General features: G+C 39.2%; 1 protein-coding gene across 2 annotated transcripts in view; it reads right to left on the reverse strand.

Moving 5' to 3' along the window:
- Positions 1 to 27,275, reverse strand: part of pemt (phosphatidylethanolamine N-methyltransferase) — an 81,442-nt gene that overhangs the window by 45,798 nt on the left and 8,369 nt on the right. For both annotated transcript variants that reach the window (XM_052020948.1, XM_052020947.1), the window contains one exon: positions 5,668 to 5,783. In XM_052020948.1, coding sequence (XP_051876908.1) covers positions 5,668 to 5,783 — 116 coding nt within the window. The remainder of the gene's footprint in view (positions 1 to 5,667; positions 5,784 to 27,275) is intronic.

Raw genomic sequence — 27,275 nt, forward strand, 5'->3', positions numbered from 1 at the left:
TATTATTTCTGTTTTTTTCTAAATAGATATATATGCATGGTTCTACTGGTAGTCTGGACACAATACCCAAGTCCTGAAGATTTTCAATTACACATATGTGAGTATGTCTTCCTTTATATAAACTGAACTGATTAAACTTGTTTACCAACCTCATTGGAGAAGTCAAAGACAACATTTGTCTTGGTTACTGCCACGTTCACACTGGAAACAGGAAAGTAAGTAGTTGCAATTATTTTTTAAGAAGGTGCTCACTGACTGCTGGGTGCCCAATCCTTACAGCGCTCGGGGCGGCTTTGAAATAGAGTCTTGGTGCTCCCACGGTGAACAAAAAGTAACATTATTTAAATCAGGGTCCTACACCTACTGTAAGAACCAATAAGTGGAGCAAGCATGGCCTTAAATAGGTGTATTATGGTTCACCATGGCCTATCCTTCTCAAACCTGGTTGCCCTCAGAAATCTGTCTTTGACCTACGATCACATCATGCAAACTGTCACCTTAAACAACGAGTTCACAATGGACCCAATCTCTTGCAGGCTGATGTCCAACAAGGTTGCATTATTTCCCTAACATGCTTTTCAATCTTTCTTACCAGTGTTGTACTTCACCTCTAACAGGCTTCCCAATGGAGTGCAACTATTCTACAGCAAAAAATGGAAGATTATTCAACCTACATTGCCTCCATTTCAGAACCAGTCACTTCAATCTCAGTCACCGAGCAGACACATGGCACTTGCATAACCAAATGTTCAGAGGGAGAACTCTAAACCATTGTCAACTCATTTATAAAATATTCAAAGAGAATATTCTGGTCAACCCATTACAGGAAGGGCATTGAGGCTTTGAAGAGGGTGCAGAAGAGGTTTACAAGATGCTGCCTGGATTAGAGGGCATGTGCTATAAGGAGAGGTTGGACAAACTCGTGTTGCTTTTTCTGGAGCGGTGGATGCCGAGGAGATACCTGATAGAAGTTTATAAAACTATGAGAGGCATAGATAGAGTAGACAGCCAGTATCCTTTTCCCAGGGTCAAAATGTCTAATACTAGAGGGCATGAATTTAAGGTGAGATGGGGAAAGTTCAAAGGAGATGTGCAGGGCAAGTTTTTTTTACACACACAGACTGGTGGATGCCTGGAATATGCCGTCAGGAGTGGTGGTGGAGGCAGACACGATAGAGGTATTTAAGAGGCTCCAATGCAGGCACATGAATATGCAGAGAATGGAAGGATATGGACCATATGCAGGCAGAAGGAATTTAGTTTAATTAAGCATCCCTAGCTTAATTAGTTCAGCACAACGTCGTGGGCCTTTCCTGTACTGTGATATTCTATGTTCTCAAATAGGCCATGCACTAAACATACACAAAATATGGGCCCATATTGTGAATTTACAGAAAACTCTGCTTTAAGTGTGGAATGGGTCAAGAGGACATTATTGGCAACAATGCTGAATATAAAGATTCAGCTGTCAGCTCCATACACCAGCTTACCCACTAAATAAAACAAATCAGATTCATTTCCTGCACAATGCATCCCCTGCACAACAACCACCTGAAAATAAATTTCAGATTGTACACTGGGAAACACTGACCATTTCCTATATCTTGGCAGCCACCTCTGAATGAAAACAGACTTCCGTGTAGAGGCACAACCTTTGAGGTAGTTTGAAGAAGAGTGTTTGATAATCAAGACATCAAACCCAGCAGAAAGGTCATGGCCTACCTGGCAGCAGAGATCCTCTCTGTCCTGTGTGTGCCTGTGACATTCAAACTTTCATTAGAGAGCAAATAACTTTATTCAGAATTGACAGCTCATTTTACACCAAGCCATGCAGATTAGCAAACTGGGTTCATATAAACAGGTCGATGGCTTTATTCAGAAAATGGACAGAAGAATTTCATCCAAACATATCACAGCAGGAGGTACCTCAAAACATTAAAGGGGTACCATCAACATTGCCTCAGTAAACTTCACGAATCTGGTTTCCTCAAAGACATTCTGGTAGGTTACTGGCTATACTATCCCCTAGTGTAGGTCAGTGGCAAAAAGAATCAAAGGGTAGCTGATGGACATGTATGAAAAGTATAAGTTGCAGAGATATAGGAAAATAAGGAGCAACAGACAATCTGCTAGAGGAACTCAGCAGGTCGAGCAGCACCTGTGGGAGGAAAGGAATTGTCAACGCTTTGGGTCGAAACCCTGCATCAGGACAAAGAGTGGAGAGGCGAGATGGCCACCATGAAAAGAGAAGGGGAGTGGTGAGAAAGGATTCCAAGATAATTGGTGGACTGAGGAGAGGTAAGATGACAGGTAGGTAATGCCAAGTAGGGGGTGTGAGCAGGGATGGTGTTGGAAGACAGTGGAATATAAAGCAAACTGGAGGAATAACACTTTATATTCCGCCTGGGTAGTCTACAACCAAATGGTATGAATACTGAGTTTTCCAATTTTGGATAATCCCTTTCTCCCCCCTTCTCCCCCTTCTGATCCTCCTCCAGTCCTCACACTTCTGTCGCATTTCCCACACCCCCCCCAGCCCCACTTCACCCATCTTCATGCCCCTCCCCCTTCTGGTTCCATTCACCCACAGGTCTTCACCCCTCCCCACCCCACTAACCTCCCCCCTCCCCAATCTGGTTCCTAATGGTTCCCATTCGCACCTCCTTTACTTATCAGAATCTAGCACTGGTAGTGCTTTTGTGTTCCTGCTTATCTCCCTCCAGCAGCTGTGTCCTATCTTCACACTCCCCTCCCCTCACCTTGCTCCATCTGTTTTCTCCCCCTTTTTCCTCCCTCTCTTTGTCTGCTTCCATCTATGATTCACCTGCCTGTCTTCCAAGTCCACCTCCGTTCACATCCCCTACCTGGCACTACCTGCCTGTCATCTTACACCCTCCTCTATTCACCAATTGTCATGGAATCCTTTTTTGCCACTCCCCTTCTCCTCTTTATACTAGCCACCTCGCCTCTCCACTCTCAGTCCTGATGCAGCGTGTCGACCTGAAACATCCTCCCACAGATGCTGCTTGACCCACTGAGCTCCTCCAGCAGATTGTTTGTTGCTCCAGATACCAGCATCTGCAGTCTGTGTCTCCAGAGGAAAATAAGAGGTAGAATGGGACCATCGGGCTTGCTCCCGAGAGCAGGCATGCAGACAATTGGCTGAATAGCCATCTTCTGCGGTGTTATAAGCATAAGAAATCCACTGGCAGGATAAGAAAACAGTATCAGCATCGTCCCCCAGAAAATATCCCCAACAGTGAGGCTCTAATTACACTCATTTGGCTCTGATGAGCAGGCCTTGACACTGCTTGACAACATGCTTGACACTGAATTCCTAACACGCACTCTGGTGCAAACTCTGTCATGGCAAGGGATTACCAGGCGGACAGAAGGAATGATTTAACAACATTCTCAAAACCTTCTTGAAATGTAACATTCTCACCAACTTGTGAATTTTTGGAACATGTCTGTGCAAAATGGAGTTGAATTACCATGAACCTTAAGTTCTTTCATCAGGAGCACACATAAACCCATCTGAAAAGGCATAAGGAGCACAACACCTTGCAAACTATCAACCAACATCCCTGTCAAGTACCTCCTTCCCTTCCAGTCTGCAGGTTCCACATTAGCCTAATCAACCAATTCAAAACCCACAGAAATAGAGTGGAATCAAGTAATGCTCACCTCTGAGGGACTGCCTGAAAAAAGAATATAAGTCACTTCAAAAGAAAATCCCTGTAGACTGGATATTTATTTCAGGACCTCCAACACCCTTGCCAATCAATCCCCCTCCCCCCACCCCCCGCCCCCACCCCACACACACACAAACCTGACTGGTGTACTTTACTATAAGCAAAGACTTCTAGCTCAGCACTGCAGAGGAACTACTGGATTTCCTGTTCCTCTGCCTTAACAATCAACTGTTGACCTTCGCATTATTTCTTATTGATCATCTACACTTTGCTAATATATTTCCTTTAAATTTTTTTTGGAATAAATGTGGTCTGAACATAAAACCAATTCTAGTTAATTGAAGGCAATGAGATCACCCCCCCCCCCCCCCACCTTCCATGTAATGTGCACTGAATTTGAAAATCAGTCTCTAAAATTTGAATAGAAACAAAGTAATTCAATATTCATTTTTTAAGCAAAATATAGCTACAAAAAGTTCTGATTTTTATCATCTTTTATTTAAAGGTAATTTGAAAGTTCTTCTTAATATTAAAATCTAATCAAAATATTAGGTGTCTCTATAAGAAAACAAAAGGTATTCAGCTGAGCAAATTTGCTCTTTTCAACCGCGCAGATAGTATTTTATCGATTCTATTTAACTTACTGAGTGGAATTTGTATGTTAAAATAAACTGTCCTTGATCAAAAGAATTAAGGAAGTGAATGAAAGACAGCGCCCAAAATGATTAATTTGTAATCTCGAAAAACATTAACTGACAGTGAAGTATATTACTTGTAACATTACATCTGCACTCTTAACATGGATTGGTTGCATTCTCAATGCTGCAATAGCACGAACCACAATCATCTGTGAATACTGTTAATTAGTGCTATGTTGTTGATGGTTTTATAATATCTTTCTGCACATATCAAGGAAATGGGTCCATTAAACACAAAACTGAGAGCACAAGATGTTGACTTTTATTCCAGTGGACCAAGATTAGGTTTAAACAAAGCTTGAAGGAAAAAATACAGCAATCTGCTCCACCATACTTTTGAACATTAATTAATCGATGGATAACAATTCTCTTCCAAGACCTTTTAATGATTTTTAAACTGTACAAATTATATCAGTATTCCAGATGGGTAGAGCAAAACCCAACATATTAACTAAATAATGTTTCCTAAAGGACAATCTTCCTTACTGGTCACTAACAACAATTCTGTGGCTACTACACATCTAAGTAAAAGAGCTGCAGAGTCATTTTTAATATTTGAACAAATTAGAATTGGGTCAATTTCAACTTTGTGATTTCATTTGCTTTGCCACCAAGGGTAGACTGATTCAAGATGTGAAGGCACTAAGAACTGAAGTATTCAATACACAATATATCAAGCTGCCTATGAAGTAGAACATTGTTAATAATCTCAGAAGTAAACAGGTTATTGGGTATGAAAACTGATGGCCTCAATCCATGGATTTCACTGTGAATTGAACATAATACCTAGAATTTGCCATCAGTGGTAAGCCACCCATGTCAATGACTTACTAAACATTAGGGGTAAGGCAGGGAAAGATGGAAAAGAACAGCACTTAGCTCGTGTGGTTCCAAAGAGGCTAAGTTGCTCGAAAATGCCATCTCTATTCTCAGGAGTGATACCTAATATACTGGCAAGGCCTTCTGCTGATAAATCCTGTCATGTGAGGGGTGGGAAGTCAAAACAAGGTCTATTGTGATAATGATGAAAAACAAAACTATTGTGTTTGTCAGTATAAATGATGCCTTATTTGTGACAATAAAATGGTTCTTTAGCATTAAAAACATTGGTACCAACTAATGAAACCTCTATGTCTTTTATTATAATTTCTATAGCTTGTTACTATCGCAACCATTTATCTTCCACATTCTTTGTATTAATTAACAACTGAATTTTTTTTCTGGAAGATCATGCTAGTCACATTTTTACAATTAACTGTGGATTACTATCTCACCTGTAACTCCTGTAGATACTCAGCAGTACAATGATAACTGCTACAGAATAACATGCAGTGAAAGGGGAACCAAACAATTTAGTGAGAGACCTCGTTCTGTGTTCCCAACGACCTACCTGCCAATTTAAAACAGAAAGGACAAAACATCAGAAATGCATAAAGAAACAAGGATCCAAAACTCTGCTGTTGTACATCCACAATATATCGTAACTTGTAAGAAAATAAATTGTTTTTCATCAATATATATTTTGGACACAGAAACAGTGCTGGCTTACTTCCTGTGGCATTCAATACTGATCTGAAAGGATGAAATTCAACTTTAGTGACTCTCAAAATGATTTCCTCAACTCAAAGGTGATAGCCAGTTTGTTTGTTCAGCTACACAAGGATTCGGAGAAAGTAGATTTCAATTTACACGTTCTTAACTAACATCACAGAAAACATGAGCTAAAAAAAACAATATTTACAGCATATAAGGTTACAGGTACAAATCAATGATTATTCCCGATGTAAGGATACTCAATGCTTCCTACAGTGAAACCTTACAAACTCAGTATTTTTTGTGTATTTAAAGGTAATTTGTTAAAAGAGTTTTTTCAGACCTTGTTTTTTAACATGTGACCCAAGTATCAGCAGAGACCATAATTTTATGAAACTCACATTTATTTTCTTTCCAAACATTTATTTCAGTCTTTACTTTTGAATGATGTAGACATTGCCATTGGCCTTGGAGCCTCCCAGCAAAGTTGTAAAAAAAAAGCTCCTGAATCAGGGTACCATTCAATAAACTTTCCAAGAGCAGCTTTGTGTGAATGAAAGGTGAAGGCAGCTACTATGCAAAATATTACTCAATAAACAATCAACATTTATTATCGAAATTAAATGTCCCTTTAATAGGGTATCGACCCCTTGCTTAATCTGGAATGTGATGCCTATAAAAATGCCTTCATTCAAACTTCATAAACCTTACCGTGAAAACAACCAGTTTCAAAGTGATGACACTCTCCTGACCAGCTTTCCTTGTACATTACTAAGTACACTTTTACGAATCAGTTAATGAAACATGGTAAAGTCTAGGCTAAGGATTTTCCTTAGTTCCATTGTTCATCCATTCATCTTCAGCTTCCTGTTACTGAGCCAGATTTCACTGTGGCTAAACACGTATTTGTTTATTTCAGAACGTAAACTTGTTTTATAGCTTGAGGTTTATCAACTACCTGATGACACTTTGTCTCCTCTGGACTTGACTATTCTATTGTCCTCAAATCCAGCACCTATTTCTCATGAAGCTTAGTCCAAAGGTTTACCATCACTAATACGAATTTCCATTCCCTCATCACCACCACCCCATGTCCACTCATCTAGTTTGTCTTCAGGTCCACCTCACATTTAAAATTCTCATCCTTGTGTTCAAATGCTTGCCGTCCCTTATCTACCACCACTCACCCACCCACCCATCCATCCATCCTCACTGTGGCCTCATTCCCACCTTGGAAACCCCCTTCAACCTTACAAGGAACTTTGCTTTCCTCCCATTCTTGCACCGTTTGCTTTCTGATTTTCTGTTCCATTCCATGGGGAGCCTTGCCTACAAATGTCTAAATCTTATATGCTCATTCCCTCCCTAAATCTTTTCACTTCTCTACCACTTTGTGGTACTCTTTATAAACTGCCCACGTATGTCATGTGGTTTCATAGTAAAATTTGTTTGGTAATGGTCACCTGAAGCAACTTGCGACATTTTACTTCTGTAAAAGTATCGCAACTGTCATGAGTAAAGCAAGCAAACGTAATTAATAGTAGTTCAATACAAGTGCTGAAAATTATTCAAATAACCTTCAGATGCAAAATACTACAAATGCCAAGCATAAGAATAAAGAAACAGAAATGAAAACATAGATACAGGCCACCCCCATATTTGCAGCCATTCGGGTTACGGAAATTCACCCTTACAGAATTCACAAATCACCACCAAAAAAATTTGAGACGCAGAATATAATATGCTCTCACAGAATTTATATGGAAGAAAAAGGTAAATAAATCACCACAAGTCTTTTTCAACTTATGTTTCTAGAACCCATGCACTAATGATGTGTGACAGACCAATGCAAAACCCCACCACCACAGGATTTGCCTGTACTCAGTAGAGTACATCTGGCTCCATCTGTGTAGAAATTTAATCTGTTGACATTCAAAGTCTTAGTAAAGAATGGAAATTTAAACAATATTTACAACATGATTCCTGCAGTTTCTTTAAAGTCTCTGAAAATCAGGCTCAGTTTGCATCAGAATTAAAACATAATATAGACCAATACACAACACTAAAAAGGAAGTAGTTCTGCCACATTATGACTGATTCTCTATTACCAACTGAACATGTAGAAGTTTTTGTTTTCAAAAAGGGCATTTTCACCAAATGTAAAAAACAAAAGTTTTTATTACATTGGTCGCTTGCATCCTAGTAAATCAGATTAAGATAACATATTAATTTGCATTAGGCTTAGTTTATTAATAAAATGATGGTTGTAATTTGAAACAGTTGAACAAAATACAAGTACACCACTTGTTGTGGTGGGCCTGCGTGCTGCATGCATTATGAATAACTGAAGCAATTTACTGTTTCCTACAGCAAGAATAAAAATATGACTCATAAATCATCCTGTTAAAACATTATTGTGTACTGAGAATCCAATGAAGTGTTACTTTAACAAAAAACTGTGAGATAAAGGTCTTCTTCCAAACTTACCCTGTTGCATACCATCCTGCATTGGGAAATGTTGACAGTGGGGTAAACAATAACTTCTATTTTGACATCCTGGGAGTGATTTGCGTCTGTAAATGCGAATTTCCGTAACCCAAATGGCAATAATCCAGAGGATCGCATGTATCTATGCTTTCATCTGTTTTTTTCCCCAGATATTTTGCATTTGCATTATTCTGTCTCCCAGATTAGATGGAGCATTCAGATAAAGCGAAGGTCTCTCTTCCCTCCTCCCAAACACATGCCTCAAAACCAATCTCAAAAGAGCACCCAGTACATTTTGTCATTTCCCACATTTACCTTCAAGTGAATCTGCTGATTTAGTGCTGGATTCATGCTAGTTTTTTTTCATCTATTAGCAAGCAAACAGTAGAAATTTTCGTCAATAACTTCTGGTCTGAGTATGGGCCCAAATTCCTGACATGAGAGCTCAGTGTTCAATTTACTTTTTGTTAACATTTAAGGTCTTAGGAAAAAACTTTTACTAGGATCAAATTCACATCAACTTCCCTACATTTCAAGGACTAGAAATGCCACCACTAATAAAATTATTTAGCAAGTTTAGTGCTTAGAATATATAATGTTATCATCTGAATTTACTCTATTCTGTTTGGAGTTTCTCTGTTCAAGTCCCTAATTTGGAATTGAGTATATAACCAATATAAATTTTTATGAGTACTGACTGCATTTCATGAAATATTAACTGAGGTCCCATCTCTCTATTTGGCTGAATGTGAAAATTCCCATGCTGTTAATTAGAAAAGGAGTTCTGGGGCTTTTGCCAATATTCAATTTCTAAACCAAGAAAAGTAAACAGAAAACCCTGGAATAATGTTTCTCTTTGAGCAGACCCTTGGGATCAAGAATGACTCACTTCCACTCCAGTTTTGTTGGTTGAGGTGAATGATGAGGCGAACATGAGAAACACAGACTCATCCACAGAGAGCAGGAGGTACCAGATGGGATGGGCAAGTAGGGAGTTTGTGTGGTGGCATATGTTAGGGATTATTCTGAAGTTATGGATAGTGGATAGTAATTTAAAGGAGAACCAGTCTTCAGGAAGTAAAACATGTTCATAATTTAACTTCAGCTGATACTTTAAGGCTATTGAAACCAATCACTGGGTGTGGGACATTCTGATTCTGTACCATTGAAACTATGCAGGGGAAGACAATAGATGAACGTTCATGTTAATCGGTGGTCATTGAAAACTTCAGCATGAAATTAGGGAAGGCATTAAACTGGCCATCTCCTGTATTAACACTTTGTTAAAGGCGTAACCCTGCCACTTAATGGGCGGTTCAGGACAGGTCTGTTTTGTCACTTAATATTGTGGCTAGTTGTATATTCAGGGAGCCATCTCTCAACACTGTAACTAAAAAGGTATGTTTTGGGTGTCTGGAGTTTCTGCTCAGAAGCTTTTGAACCAGCCACCAGTATTCAATATTCAAAGGGGTTCTGCTAGATGGAATGTGCTACCATTGTAAATATGTAATTCTGAACAGTTACCTATCTACATTCAAAATGTTACAGTAGCCAATTATAGCCAATGAAACTACAGTTAATTGGTTATTGTCCTTGTGTTCAAAAGGTATAAAATATTGTGTCGGGAGAGAACTAGATTCTCTTCAGAAGATCTGCTGAGTTGAATAAAGACTTTTGTATCCCCGTTACAGCTTCCATGTGGCTTAGTTTTGTCAGTCACAACAGTATTCTCCTCCTGCCATTTAAGCAGGACTTCTGTGTGCTCCCAATGCATAGAGTTAAGGTTCTATCATCTCAAATGCTGCATTTTTTCCAAAGAGGCTTTGAACACATCCTTGAATTTTTTTTCCTCTGCCCACCTGTTAATTTCTTCCTGTCACATAGAATGATATCAGGCATGCACATGATGTGCCCTGACCAATCTAGCTGGTTGAGTATAACTGGGGCCCCAATGGTGGAATATTGGCTTGGGAGAAGCCAGTTCCCAGATATTGATACACTTTTCCTCTATCAACCAAATGCTATGTTGCTGCATTGAAGACGACAGTAAACGTCAAGAGATGGCGCCCAGCTATGGGAAGTAGTCCACGTTTCCAGGGTCTCTCTATGAAGAACCTTTATTGCTAGAGGACAGTGTTTGGTAGCAGGGGCCAGTTGATAGGGACCTTTGTCTTGCAGAAGTTGAGATAAGCGCTGTACCTTTACATGCTTCCTTGAAGGAGAAAACATGACTTGGACCTCAGCCTCAAGCACATAAAAATGCAAATGTCACCTGCACACAGCAGCTTGATTACTGAGGTTTGGGCTAAATTGGTTCTGGAGTGTAGTCACCACAGGTTGGACAGTTTCTCATTAGTTATACATTAATATTCACACATTGGTGGGCACAGGTGTAGGCACAAAAAAAATCAGTCAGCGTACATATTGACAGTGGGTTAGACGTTAATTTGCACAGTGCCACATCTGTACGTAGTAACACTTATAATTTTGATGTATAACCTGCAGAAACATGGGTATTCTCTGTGACTTTTAAAGTCTGCAAAATTGCATCTGACCCTTTAGGCAATGGAGAAGTTGGTTGCATATGGGTTACATCAATTGTCACTTGCAGCTAGAATTAGATGAGGTTTTTTTGCCTTAGAAACATTGCAAAATACTCAAAAGTGAACAAGGTTTCAATTACATTCTGTTCACAGTTGGAGAACTACATGAGTGTTGGCTACATCGACATTTTTTACTATGTTCTACCGTGTGCTGCACAACAGTGTGGACACTGCTTGGGGAGACAGGATGCAGCTAAAAAGTGGCTCTGCCGCACTGAATGAGTTGGTCTTTGGAATTGGTTTATTATTGTCACTTGTACCGAGGTACATTGAAAACTTGTCTTGCATACCGTTCATACAGATCAATTCATTACACAATGCAATGAAGTAGTACAAGGTAAAACAATACAGAATGCAGAGTGAAGTGTCACAGTTACAGAGAAAGTGCAGGTAGACAATGAGGTGCAAGGTCACAATGAGGTAGACTGCGAGGTCAAGAGTCCCAGCTATTACCTCTTTGCTGCAGTGGGGATCCAACTGGGTGTGCTGTATGAGCTGTAACTATAGGACAATCATCAGACATAGGATTGACAAGTCCCCGTTTCCAGTAGAATGGCTACCCCTCCAAAAATATACAAATCACTTCTGCCTCCAACTCTCCATGCAGGAATGAAACCAGAGGCTGAAAGTTTCAAATGTAACAGTGGCAGAGATCTACAACCTTCTGGCAGCAGAGCTCCAGCCTGTGTAGCTACATAAATATTACTGTCAATCTGAACTTTCCAAAATTGTGATCATTCCAGGTGAGTGTCAGCTGATTTATGCCTTTTGTTCTAATTTTCTACTCCTTTCACTATAAGGATTGGAAGATTGTTAATGCTCTATACTCATCGAAATCTTTTTTTCCTTCAGCACAGAATTATTTAAAGAGTGCTTACAGATTTGTGAGGTCAAAAGCTTCCTGAAAGTGATAGTGCTTGGGACTTCCTTTGAGAATTCAGAGCTTTATGTGAATCAGAAGAGCAATTAGTTCTGTGACCGTGAGAAAAAAAAATTCTTAAGGTCAATTTCATATATCCATGGAATTCAGATGACTCATTTATTCCTTGAGAGTCCATGATGCCCAGTATATTTCAGACTTCGTCAATCAGGACACAGTTGGGTACTCCAGTGATAGATTTATTTCCTGTTGTAATGGTTCAACAGCAAGTCCCAAGGAATTGCTTCTTAACAAAGCATGAGGCTGGCTGGTTATCCATTGCATATTGGATTACTTGGGCACTCCTGCCAAAACCAGATGGTGAAAATTGGTAAATTGGTTTATTATTCTCACAGGTACTGAGGTACAGTGAAAACCTTGTCTTGCATACCATTCATATAGATCATTTCAAACACAGCAGTGCATTGAGATGTTACAAGGGAAAACAGTAACAGAATGCAGATTGAAATGTTACAGTTACTGAGAAAGTGCAGTGCAGGTAGACAATAAGGTGCTAGGACATAATGAGGTAGATTGAGATGTCAAGAGTCCACCTTATTGTACTCAGGGACTGTTCAATAGTCTTATAACAGCGGGAAAGAAGCCATCCTTGAGCCTGGTGGTACGTGCTTTCAGGCTTTTGTATTTTCTGCCTGATGGGAAGGGGCGGGAGAAGAGAGAATGTCCATAATGGGTGGGGTCTTTTACTACGTTGGCTGCTTTACCAAAGCAGCAAGAGGCATAGACAGAGTACGTGGAGGCGAGGCTGGTTTCTGTGGTGTGTCCATAACTCTGCAGTTTCTTGGGGTCTCGGGCAGAGCAGTTGCCATACCAAGCCGTGATGCATCGGAATAGGACGCTTTCTATGGATCATCTATAAAAGCTGGTGAATATCAAAGTGGACATGACAACTTTCTTTTGCCTGCTGAGGAAGTAGAGGCGCTGGTGAGTCTTCTTGGTCACAGTGTCTATGTGGTTGTACCAGGACAGGCTATTGCTGATGTTCACTCCTAGGGACTTGAAGCTTTCAACCTTCTTGACCTCAGCACCAATGTAAATAGTGTGAACCACCCCCCTTCATGTAGTTAATCACCAGCTGTTCTGTTTTGCTGACATTGAGGGAAAGATTGTTATCATGACACCATGTCACTAGGCTCTCTATCTCCTTCTGATACTGACTCATCATTGAGATACAGCCCACTATGGCGGTGTCATCTGCAAACTTGCAGATGGAGTTAGAGCAAAACCTGGCCACGCAGTCAGGAATGTATAGGGAAAGTAGGGGGCTGAGGACGCAGCCTTGTGAGGCATCAATGTTATGGATAATTGTTGCTGCCTCTCCTTACTGATTGTGGTGTGGTGGTCAGTAAGTCGAGGATCCAGTTGCAAAGGGATGTTTTGAGTACCACGTCGAGGAGCTTGCTTGGAATTATAGTATCGAAGGCAGAGCTATAGTCAATAAACAATAGTCTAACGTAGGTGTCCAGATGACCCAGAGACGAGTGCAGGGCCAGGGAGATGGCATCCACTGCGGATCTGTTTCAGCAGTAGGTGAATTTGCAGTGGGTCGAGGTTGTCTGGGAGGCTGTAGATGATATGTGCAATGACCAGCCTCTCAAAGCACTTCATGATGAAGGATGTATCTTATTTTTCTTAGGTACCAGGACGATAGTCATCTTCTTAAAGCAGGTGAGGACTCAGATTGAAGTAGGGAGAGGTTAAAAGCATCTGTAAATATCCCCACCAGCTAATCTGCTCAGGATCGAAGGACATGGCTGGGGACCTTGCTTCATCACTTAACAGTGTAAGGACTGAAGCTTATAGAGACTGCAAGCCAATAGGCTCAGAAGTTAGCCTTAAAGACATTCCCAAGATGATGTTATGACATGGTAGTAATCCTGAAGATAATGCCAGTCAAAAACCCTACCTATTTTATTTAAATTATTGCTTCTCCCAAATGCAGTATAAATTCACTGTAGCTGGTGAAATGGACATTGGAACATTCACCAAGAAAATTATGTTAAAGGATACATGCATGTCATTATGCACCTTTCCATCAATCTGATCATTTGATCAGATATTCTGTTTGTAGTAATTCAGCCTGTATGTCTAGTGGTCACACTAGATATGCATACTGACACAAAAACAGAACTTATTACAAATTTCTTGTGATAAAAATGACCATGAAAACGCTACATCAGTACCCTCTCCCACTCACAGAGTGTTATACTGACTATATTCCTCCTAGTCTGTTAATCACTCACAGAAATATGAGAAGCACATTGTTCACCTAGGAGCATTAGTGCTCAACAAACGGTATGGTCAGAACATACTAGTCACAGACAACAATATACATGGGCTACAGTCTCTAGACAAACTCTGAACCTCAATTGTAAAGATGAGAGGCAAACAATTGACAGAATTTGCCAGGAATCAAAGTGACCTACCCAGAGACAGTGCAGCCTATAGAGCAGCCTAGAGTTACACTTGTTTGCAGAATTGTAACATGCACTTTAACTAATCAATATCTTGCAGATTGCTGCTCAGAAGTGGACTGCCACCATGTCACATGGCTACAATCACTCAAAAGTATCACTCCTGCACATTGGTCAAGAATACCTTAAGATCCATAGCTTTGCTATAGGTGCAAGCTCCTGAAAGCTTTGCACTAAGAGAACTATGCCCTAATTCATAACCTCCAGACATCCATTCTTTGTTTCCCTAACACTGATGGACAATCCAACCTGGTGCCTCTCAAACACCGAATATTTCTAACTGCATCAGGGTGCATCATCCCTCTCTAAAGCACAGGCATGATAAATGATTTTGCCAAATGCTTGCCTTTAGTATCCAAAATCTTTAGAAGGGCCAGACAATGTGCAAAGCATATCAACATGCATTCACAGCAGCTTTCTTGCGCAAGATCTCCCTGGGTGCAGAAGTGATGCGTGTCCTCACCTGCTGGGAAGTTGGCACAATAACTTCTTCAGCTGTCACACCTAAATGTAATGTGGCCCAGCAGTTCTTGGTGCCTCCTCACAAATAATGTGCACTCTATTGTAGCCTGCTCAAGATGCTAAAACCTGATCTGAGAATTGTCATTGTCATGCACAAAGGTGCTGTGACAATCTCCTCTTCTGCCAGGCTGGAGTATTCCTCATGCATTAGGTTGGGATATTGGTCCAGGAGGCTAGGATGGGTTGCATTATCTTCAGTGGCTCCATGATGATAAAACTAATATGATCTGCTGGATACACCATTACCATAATCTCCTTTTATGAAGTAAACACTCAGCAGATCAGGCAGCATCTTTAGAGAGAGAAACAGAGTTGATGTTTTATGTCAACTGGCATTCAGCAGAAACATTATGATGACTGCCCATAATATATACATACATATTAACATCAATGTCATGTGCCTCTTCCTGTCAATGTACTTAAATACTTTCCTTCCTCTATGACATCCTTAGCTCCAAGAGGGGTTATGTTCTGGGTGGACTATAATTCCATAAGGAAAACCCACTCCTCAAGCTTGTTGAGTTTTTAGGACTGGAATAGTCCTCCTCCTGTTTGCTGTGAGAGGCAACGGTTTCTCACAACCTTACCCTGCAAAGCAAAAGGGAAAATCAATGTGCTATAATTGAATTACTGTTTCTTTAGTTTTGTGAGCTTTTAAACACTGATGCTGCTGCTTTGGATGAGTGCAAGGCTGCATTGATCCACTGGAGTTAAAAGGTTCAGAACACCAACCTGAATCATACAAGTGGTTCTGAAACTGTTTGCACCATAGTTCACAGGTCCTTGGAGAGTTAATCCCAACCGTAATTTTTCTGACCACTTCCCCCCTGTTCAGCTTCAAGACAGAGCTGGTTCCTTCCCCCTTCTGCCACACCGGACGTGGAATCCTTTGAACAAAATTTTCTTCTGCATTTTTATCTGCTCCACCAAGACATTGACTTCAGTGCAGCTGAAGCTGGGTGGGCCACTTCCCCGCTTAGATGAACATCACATGCAGACATTTTTATCCATAAAACAGCAGACATTTCCAGCAGCGTCATGTGTAGTATCAGGTGATCTTTATATGCTGAAGCTGTGACCTTAATTAGTGAAGGATTTGGCCTGCAGGTTTGTGGTATACAAACCTTGAAAGGCACTTGCAAAGCAGTAACAAATAGACAATACTTTGCACACTAAAAATGCAGATAGTCTTTTACAAAAGGATGTTGTAATCCCGTCAATTGAAAATCCTGCAACACCAGCGTGAAGATGCAGGAGGTCTCTGTGCAGTGCAGGTTTTGCTTCTTCAATTTAAGGGAAGGAGAATTTTGGCCCGGGTTATGACATTTCAGGTACAGGTCCTCCCCAATTTATGTACGCCCAACTTATGTACAGCCCGTAAATACAAATGAGCATTCGAGAGACCGCAGGGCTGCAGGCATCTTCTGCCACGTGGGAACTTGGTTTGCAACTGTATTTCTGACTTGTGAACTGTTTGGGTTATGAACAGTTCACAGGAAGGGAACCCTGCCATAACCTTGGGAGGACCTGCATATAACTTTTCTCAAAACAGATTAAAAGAAAATATTTTGATTACATTAGAGAACAGTTTAAATGAGAGACAGAAGGAAATAATTAAAATACATATTTCACATCAGATGCTGGAAATCTAAAAACAAAATGCTGGAAACACTCAGTAGGTCAGGCAGCATCTGCAGAAAGGGAGACAGAGTTAACATTTCAGATCAAAAACCCTTCCTTAGAACTAACAAAGAAAGAAAACAAGTTGTTTTTAAATAGTAGAGACATTGGCAGAAGAACAGAAAGAACAAAAACAAATCTCTGATAAAATGAAACCAGGATTATTGTGGGGATAAACTGTACACAAGGCTAACCAGTCAACTCGTTAATAGGTGTCTTTAAAAAGAGAATCTGAATAAAGGAATGTAAAGTTGCAAAATGCAGAGCTGTAGGACATGGCAGATTGAGACTATACTAACAAAGAGAAAAACAAGAGTCAAATATCACAGATAGATGGGCACTTCTGATAAAGAAAGTGAGTTACCTGTCATTGTAGAATTCAATATAGGATACAGAAGGCTACAATGTACCCAGATGTTAGATGCTCCTCAAGCTTATTCTGAGCCCTGTAATATCAATTGAGGGGGCCACATAGATCAGAACGGGAATAGGATAGAAAATTAAAAAGCTGATAAGCAACAGGGAGCTCAGAGTGAATGAAGGTACTCTGAAAAGCAATCACCCAATCTGTGCCTAGTTTCTTTGTTGCAGTAGAGACTACATTTTGAACACTGAATGTACTTCACTACATTGGAAGAAATGCAAGTGAATTACAACTTCAACTGGAAGGATTGTTTGGGTGTCTGGGTCATGGGAAGGGAAGGACCAAAGGAAGCCTACCCTTTTCTCTGTCTGGGAGGAGATTAGCTGAGAACAGAGGTGTGCAGTCAAGGGTTCTTTTTCCAGGATTTTCTGTTTTTAACCTCATGTTACTCTGCTGAATTAAATTTATTAAATGTTGCAGAAGAAAATAAACTTGTTCAATCTCACATGATTTAGTGATTGACTATACAGACTCACAATGAGACAAGCAGCTCCACACTTTGTTGAGCAATTGATTCTTGAAGTCCCTGCTCTGTACTGAGAGTCAGAAGCATATCCAGGTTTTGCTTTCTGCATCCCAATTGCATATCCAGGTTTTGCTTTCTGCATCCCAATTGCATATCCAGGTTTTGCTTTCTGCATCCCAATTGCATATCCAGGTTTTGCTTTCTGCATCCCAATTGCAACATTCTCATACATTCTTATTTGCTTTTCATTTCAGATTTCACTATTTTGTATATATACATGGCACATTTTCTCAGTTTTCTAAGTACTCTGAACAAAGGTACTATGCTAAGAGTGATGTACGTTGGCTATATTAATTCAAGGTTTGAGCTTAATTGTAACTAATTAAAATGTACCCAAAACAAATTTTAAACTGAATTAATTTGAAATTTCAGGGCATAGAATCCTTATGTGCTCATAATGAAAACAGTTTCAAATACAAATAAACGCTGAAATTTAGAGGTATTTTGGATGACTGTACAGAATCAATCTTCAAAACAGTGCAGAACATCACAGAATTAAGCAAATATATGTTGTCTACACTAATGGTCAATCCCTAAACAGCCTGTTCTTAAATCAACAGTGTTAACAGTGCTTATACAAAATTTAATTGGGGTTTGTTCAAGGTAATACAATGCAGGAGGGATTTTTTAAAGGAATTATAATGCTTCATTTGAAAACACATGCAAGAAATTGAAATTGGAACACGTTTAGAGGTTAGCCCAAACAGAGATATGGAGAGGAGAGGACTTGGGCAGATGTGGCAATATGACAAAAGTCTTTCTGAAATAAAAAGTGTGAAATAAATGCTTAGTCATCCAAATGGTAGACTAACTGTCAACACTATTATTCACCTTCACACTTCAAATTAAATGGCTTTAAATATATTTTTAGTCATTTCTGACTTGGTGTAAAAACCTTTGGGCTTGAGAGCTTACTGAAATCTTTCTACATGTTGAGCCTAAAAAAGCTCCAATTTCAGGTATATTCTAGATCAATATTTTTCCTTTAAAAAAATCATGAAAGTTATGAAATTTATGATATCTGAAATTCATCCTGCAGAATGCTAGGTTTATTTTCCCTCAATTCAGTGTTGAAAATATTGCAACATTTAAAATAAAACAGATTTTCCACATGCACCAAAATTAATTTGTACTTTCAGTAACTTTATTTAGTTAACCATGGACTATTACAATCACAAGCTTGAAGTGGATTAAACTGGCTAGTGCTTTGCCTCCCTCCATAACTATGCAGGAAGACTGACTAACTACAAAGGTCTTGAACAAAATTACTCTACTAAAAAAAAGAGTAATTTTACATGGATGCAAATTCACAAATAACTATTATGAACAACACAAGTCTTAAGGAAATCTGCATTAATTACTTAACAGATAAGCATAATGTAATTCACAGAAAAGTGTGAAATTTAAAAGATATTAGCCTTTATTTCACTGAGCTACATGAAAACAATCTCTGCAGCATATGGGCCCCAAAAATGATCACAGCTGATTAGTAAACAATTTCCCTACAAAGTGGACAATAAAACAAAGGACACCATCTAAATCTGATGTACATTACAGGATTTCAGTGGGGAGGCTCCAAATACATTTTGTGTAGGGATTTAGATTATTGACACTGCTTTACAAACTGTATGCACGAATGTGCCAGCAAAATAAGTGGGCCATTTTGCTCAAGGTGACCAGGGTAGTACAATGCATGATATGGTCCAACCTAAATGGCTAAATCAATTTTGTACAGTTATGTCCAAGTACAAGGACCTAGAGAGAGTAAAAACGGTGGGTAGAAAGAAAAAAGGATGAGAATAAAAGCTTACAAAGAAGCTAGCTTTTGGTTGTGACTGTTTGACCTCATGTTTTTTTTGGCATCCATTCAAAGAGATAACTGGCTGCTTGAAATCATCATTGAAGCCCTGGAGAAAGAAGGTAGGAAGAGGAATGCAAGTGGTGGGGCATAGAAGAAGTCTTCAAATGGCTTCTCAAGGCTGAGGCACTGGGAGGAGAGAAGCATTATCTGGGAATAGGATTGGAAAAACTGAAATAGGATGGAGGTAAAGGGGCAATCCAAAGACAAAAGTGAGAGAAGAAAGGCAGGTTGAGGAGGAGGTTTAAAATCACTGAGGAAATGAGTTGTTTAGTGACAAGGGAAAAATGAGTGAGCGAAGATACTTCAGTGAGAATTTGTAGTGGTGGCCGAGTTGCTTAGAGGAGATGATGCATGAGGATTACAGCGATCAGAGTGAGAGTAGGGTAAAAATGATAACACCTTGTCTCTGCAAATTCACAGGCTCTCTGCAATACCAACAACTGCATTCAACTCCACCTACTTCTGCAATCTCCTCCTGCTTTACATCCCAGCATGCATCCTTAAAATGATCTAGAATTGGGGTCCTTATCCTCCTCTACTCTCATAGAAGTTAATAAGGTATACAGAACACCTTCCTTTATTGTCCAACAGTCAAAATACAAGATCAAGGAAGTCATCGTGTTCAGCGTCTAAATTATTAACAAGGCCAAAACTAAAACATTCTTTGGAAGGAAGAATTTAATAATACTAGAAAGGGTGCAGAGCATGTTATCCACAAAGATGTTATCAGAACTGATGCAACCACAACTGGTAAATTGGTGAGATGAGGTCATGTTGATTTTTCCAATGTGTTGGTTCTCACTCTACCGACTGCAGGCTCAGTCTGGTAGCTACATCAATTCAAGCAGCAGTGGTATGACCAACTTAGTCTTAGACAAGAGAAGATACTAATTTATTAGTCACATGTACTTTGAAACACAGTGAAATGCATCTTTTTGCGTTACTGAGAATGTGCTGGGGGCAGCCCGCAAGTGTTGCCACTCTTCTAGCGTCAATATAGCATGACCACAGCTCATAACCCATACGTCTTTTTGGAATGAGAGAGGAAACCAGAGCACCCAGAGGAAACCCACGCAGACACATGGGGAGAACATACAAACTCCTTACAGACAGTAGCGGGAATTGAACCTGTGTCTCTGCCTAGTGGTGTTCAACAATATTTATTCAACAGCTAAGGAAGTGATAGGTGATAATCTGCAGCAGGATTTGTTCCTCATGTTTATATCAAGTTCAAAGGACTGACCATATTGTTTACCATAAAAAGTCAACACCTTCATTAAAACAAGGAATTTTAGGAGGTTTGTACATATTAATCCACTATAAAAATGAGGATATAGAAATGAATAGTATTAAATGCAGAACTAAATGTATCCTCTAGAAAAATACTAGAACGTCAATTAAAAAAAAATCACCCAAATAAACAACAATGTCACTCCTAATAGCATTAGACTCTTGCTTTTCATCTATGAATATTTAGGCTGGAGAGGCTGAAACACATTGATTGGGAAGCAGTAGATCAGGATGAAAGAAATTCTTTACGCACAAACTCATTAAGTTATTCAAACCATATCAAAGTATCATTAGCTTTAATGATAATGTGGAACAAATGTAATCAAAGGTCTTGACATCCATACAGTTAACAAATGCATACTGCAGCAGTGAATAAGATTGAACAGGCAAGTGTTTTGATCATTAATTCTGAAATTCCGCCCCAAATGCATGCTGCTAAACTGAATAGTAATCAGATCATTTGAGTAACAGCAGTAAACCATGTTAAATGCTTGTTAATGGATAGCCCAGAAACAATACAATAAACACCACTCTTAAAGCAGCATCTAAATGAGAATCATTCATCAGAAGCAATTGAGTACAGTAACATCCTCACCCAAATGACTGATTTTATAAATCTCATTCGCCTATGCTCAGTCACAAGTGATATTTCACTTTTGTTTTACTATTAGTGACTGATACTACTTTCACTTCTTATTCCTTTTTCTAATTTTTGATAGTACCAAATTGTATCTGCTCCTTTCCTCCAACCTAACTGACTTAACTTTATCTACCCTTACATGTAAGGCAACAGGTATTATTTTGCATTCCTTGTTGGCCTTGGTCTCTCAAAGTATTACCCTGACAAATTGAGATATACTGGGAAAATGCACACTAAGAGTGAAGAGTAGACAACATTTGACTCAAATGAAGGCATTCCACCTCGGATTCCCTCTCCAGACTACATTATAAATATCAAAGCTTGTTTGTGCAAATGTTTTCAGGTGAACTATAAATTTATTTATCCTCAAGGTGTGCAATGGCATCACTGCTGGTTTTCTAGATGAAAAATATACCAACAGACCCTGTATTTCATACTTTAAACTATTACAGACTGTCCCCAGGTTACAAACACCCAACTTGTGGATACCACTACATTTGAATGAGCTCCCATAACATTATTAAAATTCAAAGGTCCAACATATATACATGTATCCATTCCTACAAGCGGCATAACTAGTTTCTCTCTCTCACACACCCTCTCCCCCCCCACTTTTAGTAATCGTTCTTTCGTATCAGTCTTATGTGCTTTTAATGCCATTCCTTTCATACCGAGTGAATTTTCTGTATTTTCCAACCTATGGACAAAATTGACTTACCGAAGTCTGTAAAAACGGAACCCGCTCGTTACCCGGGTTCAGCCTGTAAACAGATTTTTCATAAGGAAATTTAATCAAGAACAAATAGAAGGTTTCACTGGCTTGCAATAAAGAGTCTGATTTCTTCCTAATATTTAAACCTATTCAAAATAAATAAGACAACATCAACATTTTAATAAATGTCATAACTTGAAAAGACTGTCAGGAAAAACATGTGAATTTTATGGAGACACAGGAGACTGTGTTCCCATAAACATTTATGTTCAGATAATTAAAAAATATTCCAGATGAAGGGTCTCAACCTGAAACATCAACTGTCCATTTCCCTCCATAGATGCTGCCTGACCCATTGAGTTCCTCCAGCTCCTTTGTGTGTTGCTCGAAATGTTTATAGAGTGTTTAAATGAGCGCAAACTTTTTCAACTTCCGAATGAAGTGCAAGTTGGCTCATGAAGCTATAATCTAAGACAAAAGTTTGACCATATGATTGTTTTAAAGTCAATGTTAGAAGACCAAAGATAATGCTATAATATACACAGATGTCAAGCAGTAAATCAATTTACAGCACAAGGATTATTTCACAGATTGTTGAAATAAGGTTCACACTTATACAGGAACAAGCAGTCAATTCAGTAGGGACTGCATTTCAGAACTAGTTAGTTAATTTTCAGTGTTGTATCACAGTAATCAGTCTTAACTATCGCCACTAACTGCTAAAGCTTCCTGTAGTGTACATTGACAGAGAAGACATCAACCCTAAAAGTAGCTTTGGCTTGAAATAAATAGGATGAATTTTAGATACCCAGAGGAAGGCTGTTTCCAGAATAATTGAATTAAACTGATCAACTGTTGGGACAAGCTACCAAAATCCTATAAAGGGCTATAAGAAACATGATTTAAAGTAAATCCCCAAGCACCTATTCTCACTTGTGTACATCTCATTTTGCTACATTTCCCTGTCCACAGGTAAAACTGATTAAAATTCAAATTTTGTTTGTTGATGATTTGCCTGAAAAAGTCATTTAACTTTGGTAACGTGCAGTACCATAAGCAATTTTAAAATATAATTTTGTTAAATGATGACCATAAAATGAACATGCCTTATATGTTTGTGCTTTCAAAGATTCATTCTTATGGCTTTTAGTTTCTTTCAGTCATTATGTCTAAGGAAGTTGCAGGTTACTAACTGTTTGTGGGCATTATTCTACTTTCATTCAAAGCATTACAAATTTCTATCAACGTTTAATGTGTTTTCAGAACAGCATACTTCAAAATTTACATCAGTGACATTTTTTCAAAACAGGACAAAAAAAATTGTAAAAAATAAACCTGAATGTAGTGTTTTCACTTTATCTATTCACTTTTAGAACTTGCACAGTTGTTTCTTCACAAATTACGAAAATCCTTACACTAGTAAACCCTAGTCCCTTTCAATTTAATAATAAAATGTTTCAAATGACAATGAAATCATGACAGCTATCCCTTTATAATTTGATATACAAATTACCTGAACAAGTCAATTCTATTTTTCACCTCCTTTCCAATAACATAGGACTGTGAACATAAAAACAATAAACCACTATCATTGTTGACAGCATTTATACCTCTGGGTCAAAAATATTTTCAAATCTCAGACAACATAACATTTACTGAGATTTGGCTGCATTATTGAATGAACCATCGTCAGCAAATAAAGATCCCAGTACGCTTTTTGTTTTCTCAGTTTCCAACAGCATTCCTCCAATGATCATAAAAGTGATTAAATGATACTACATCTATTGCCAAAATTCTCCAGCCATGGCCAGGTCACCATATATTTCCACTATACCATTTCTAGTATAATCACTCCATCCTGCGCAGGGTGGCTAGATTACATGGAATACACATGCCGTGGTCTAACTAGTGCTTTATACAATTTCAGCATAAATTCCCTGGTTCTCAATATTCCATGCGTCAACTATCTACAAAAGTGTTCAAAAATCCTAATAAGCATCATATCTACCTGCCCGAGCACCTTCAAGGAACTTTGAACACTCCTCTGTTCCTCTACACGTCCCAGTGTTCAACTTTACTGTGTATTCCTTTGCCATATTTACCATCTCAAAATACAGTATTTCACACTTCTCTGGATTGAATTCCATTTATTGCTTTCCTGGCCATCTAATAAATAAATCCACTGATAGTTCCAACATTCTTCTCTAGTATCAACCACATGGCCAATATATGAATCATAGGCAAATTTTCTGAAAGGCTTACATTTACTTACCTCTTCTCACTGCCCTTTCAGGACATCCTGAAACACAAAACAACCAAAAAGGTACTTCTGAAAGATTATCACTGTTGTAATATAGAAAATGCAGCCAACTAGCTCATAGCAATCTCCCACAAAGAACTATATAATAATGACAAAATTACCTATTTTAGTGATATTTATTGACATAAATATTTGCCAGAACACTGTCCCATTCCCCTGTACTTCTTTGAAACAGTGCCATGGGCTTTTTCACATTCAGCTGTGATAAAAAAACAAGGTCTCTATTTAATGTTGCATCCAAAAGACAAACATTTCCAATCATGCAGCATCACCTCAGTACTGATGTGTTTATCTAAAACATTTTGATCTAATCCTTGAATTAGGAGCTGTTCTGATGCAGGGTCTCGACCCAAAACATTGAATATTTCTTTGCTTCCACAGGTTCCTCCGGACCCACTGAGTTCCTCCAGCAGCTTGTTTTTTTTTGAACTGTGCATCCTTGCCTCTGAGGCAGAAGGTTCCAACAAATGGAGCCCCTTCCAAGTCCTCAGTTGGTTTATCATTCCCAACAACTGTGTTGTCACAAATCCATCTGTGGCTGAGACTATGAAGTCTCAATCTGATGCACTAAGCAGGCAAAACTATGGGCATGGGAAGTCTGTATTTGAGAAGTTAGACACTGAGCTGTATGACAGCTTTCATGTGCAGTATGGAGATGTTTCTGTCAATCCTGCTTGAAATTATTGCATGGTTTTCCTGTCAAAGACTGCCAGTGAGTTGCCATGAATGATATGTTGGAGTTCCTTGGAATTGATCCTGGTTGACTGATCTTCAGATTGTCGTTTAAAGTCCTGAATGGATGATCTTATGCTCTTTTTCAGCTCTCTATACAAAACCAACTGAGAACAAGATATCTTTTCATTCTCAGTTAACTTTTTTGTTCTACTAGGCAGTTTCTTGTGATCCCGGTCCCACAATGTGCAATGAAAATGTAGCCATCCCTGGAGTGGACTAATTTTAATGGCAGCAGTTCAAACAGAATATTGTACAAGGACTGACATCACTTGAGTTCACCTTGAAAGTGCTCAGACAAGATAAGACATCTTTATTAGTCACATGTACATCAAAACACACAGTGAAATGCATCTTTTTGCGCAGAGTGTTCAGGGGACAGCCCGCAAGTGTCACCACACTTCCGGCACCAACATAGCATGCCCACAACTTCCTAACCCGTACGTCTTTGGAATGTGGGAGGAAACTGGAGCACCCAGAGGAAACCCACGCAGTCACGGGGAGAACGTACAAACTCCTTACAGGCAGCGTCTGGAATTGAACCCCGGTTGCTGGCGCTGTAATAGCGTTACGCTAACTGCTACACTACCGTACCTGCCCTTATAACCCCACACACCCTCATCTGTAACCAGCACACTGGATCAATAACCCCACACACCCTCATCTGTAACCAGCAGACTAGATTAATAATCCTGCAGACCCTTATCCATAACCAGCAGGCTGGATCAATACCCAAAAACCCTAATCTATAACCAGCAAACTGTACTAATAATCCCACAGACCCTATACAATAAACAGCAGACTTGGATCAATTACCCCACAGACCTAATCAATAAACCATTAGGTCTAAATTAATAAACAGCATACAGAATCAATAACCCATAGACCTACAGATCTCTAATCCATAACCAACAGACCTGAATCAATAATTGTCACCCTCTGGTCAGTAAACCTATATAGTAATCCCACAGGTTGTAACTGAAAACCAGCAGACTTTGATAAATAACCCCACAGATCCTAATCAATAAATCATGTCTAAATTAACAACTCCACAGATCTGAGTTCCAATCAATAATTCTACAGATTCTAATCAATTGCCCATGGACCTTAATAAACAATATTATGTGTTCTCATTATGATGCATAGACATACTGATTTGGCCAAGAATTCTCTTCCAGAATAGACACCTGTGAAAACCCTACTGAAGATTTTTAAATAAGTTCCAGAAGAAGCTGGAGTGAAGTCCTGAAAAAGTCAACTGATCTGAAACAAGATTTCAAGATAAACAGATGATTAACCTACTTTTCATGACATCAGCTAAGACACCCTTACACTGCTTTGAATATTCTTTGAATTGGACAAGTGTCCAGAGAAATGAGAAATGAACCAGAAATGTTGTGCTTTGCCTAAAATGCATTTTAATTGCACAATGGTAAAGCAATTGCACAATTAAACATGTTCATATAAACTTTATATGAAAATAAATGTTAATGAGTCATTGAATTATTAATAATACCTCAGTATGCAAAAATAACTAATCAGCTCTGCTCAATAAAGCCTACTGGTAGAGTGAGATTTGTGATCAGTAATCTCTGCACATGCTTCAGAATACTGCAAAATCTTAATCTCATAACGTAAGGAGACTTTGAAACTAAGGCGACTTACTTCCATCACTACTTCCTCAGGAGGCTGAAGAAATTCGGCATATCCCCTTTGACCCTCACCGATTTTTAAATCGATGCACCATAGAAAGCATCCTATCCAGATGCATCACGGCTTAGTATGGCAACTGCTCTGCCCAGGACCGCAAGAAACTGCAGAGAATTGTGGACACAGCTCAGCACATCACGGAAACCAGCCTCCCCTCTATGGACTCTGTCTACACTTCTCACTACCTCGGTAAAGCAGCCAACATAATCAAAGACCCTACCTTTCCCAGACATTCTCTCTTCTCCCCACTCCCATCAGGCACACTATACAGAAGCCTGAAAGCACGTACCACCAGGCTCAATGACAGCTTCTATCCCGCTGTTATAAGACTGTTCAACAGTCCCCTAGTACAAGGTGGACTCTTGACCTTACAATCTACTTCGTAATGACCTTGCACCTTATTGTCTGCCTGCACTGCACTTTCTCTG

The sequence above is a fragment of the Pristis pectinata genome, chromosome 8 (genome assembly GCF_009764475.1).
Source record: "Pristis pectinata isolate sPriPec2 chromosome 8, sPriPec2.1.pri, whole genome shotgun sequence".
NCBI classification, from domain to species: domain Eukaryota; kingdom Metazoa; phylum Chordata; class Chondrichthyes; order Rhinopristiformes; family Pristidae; genus Pristis; species Pristis pectinata.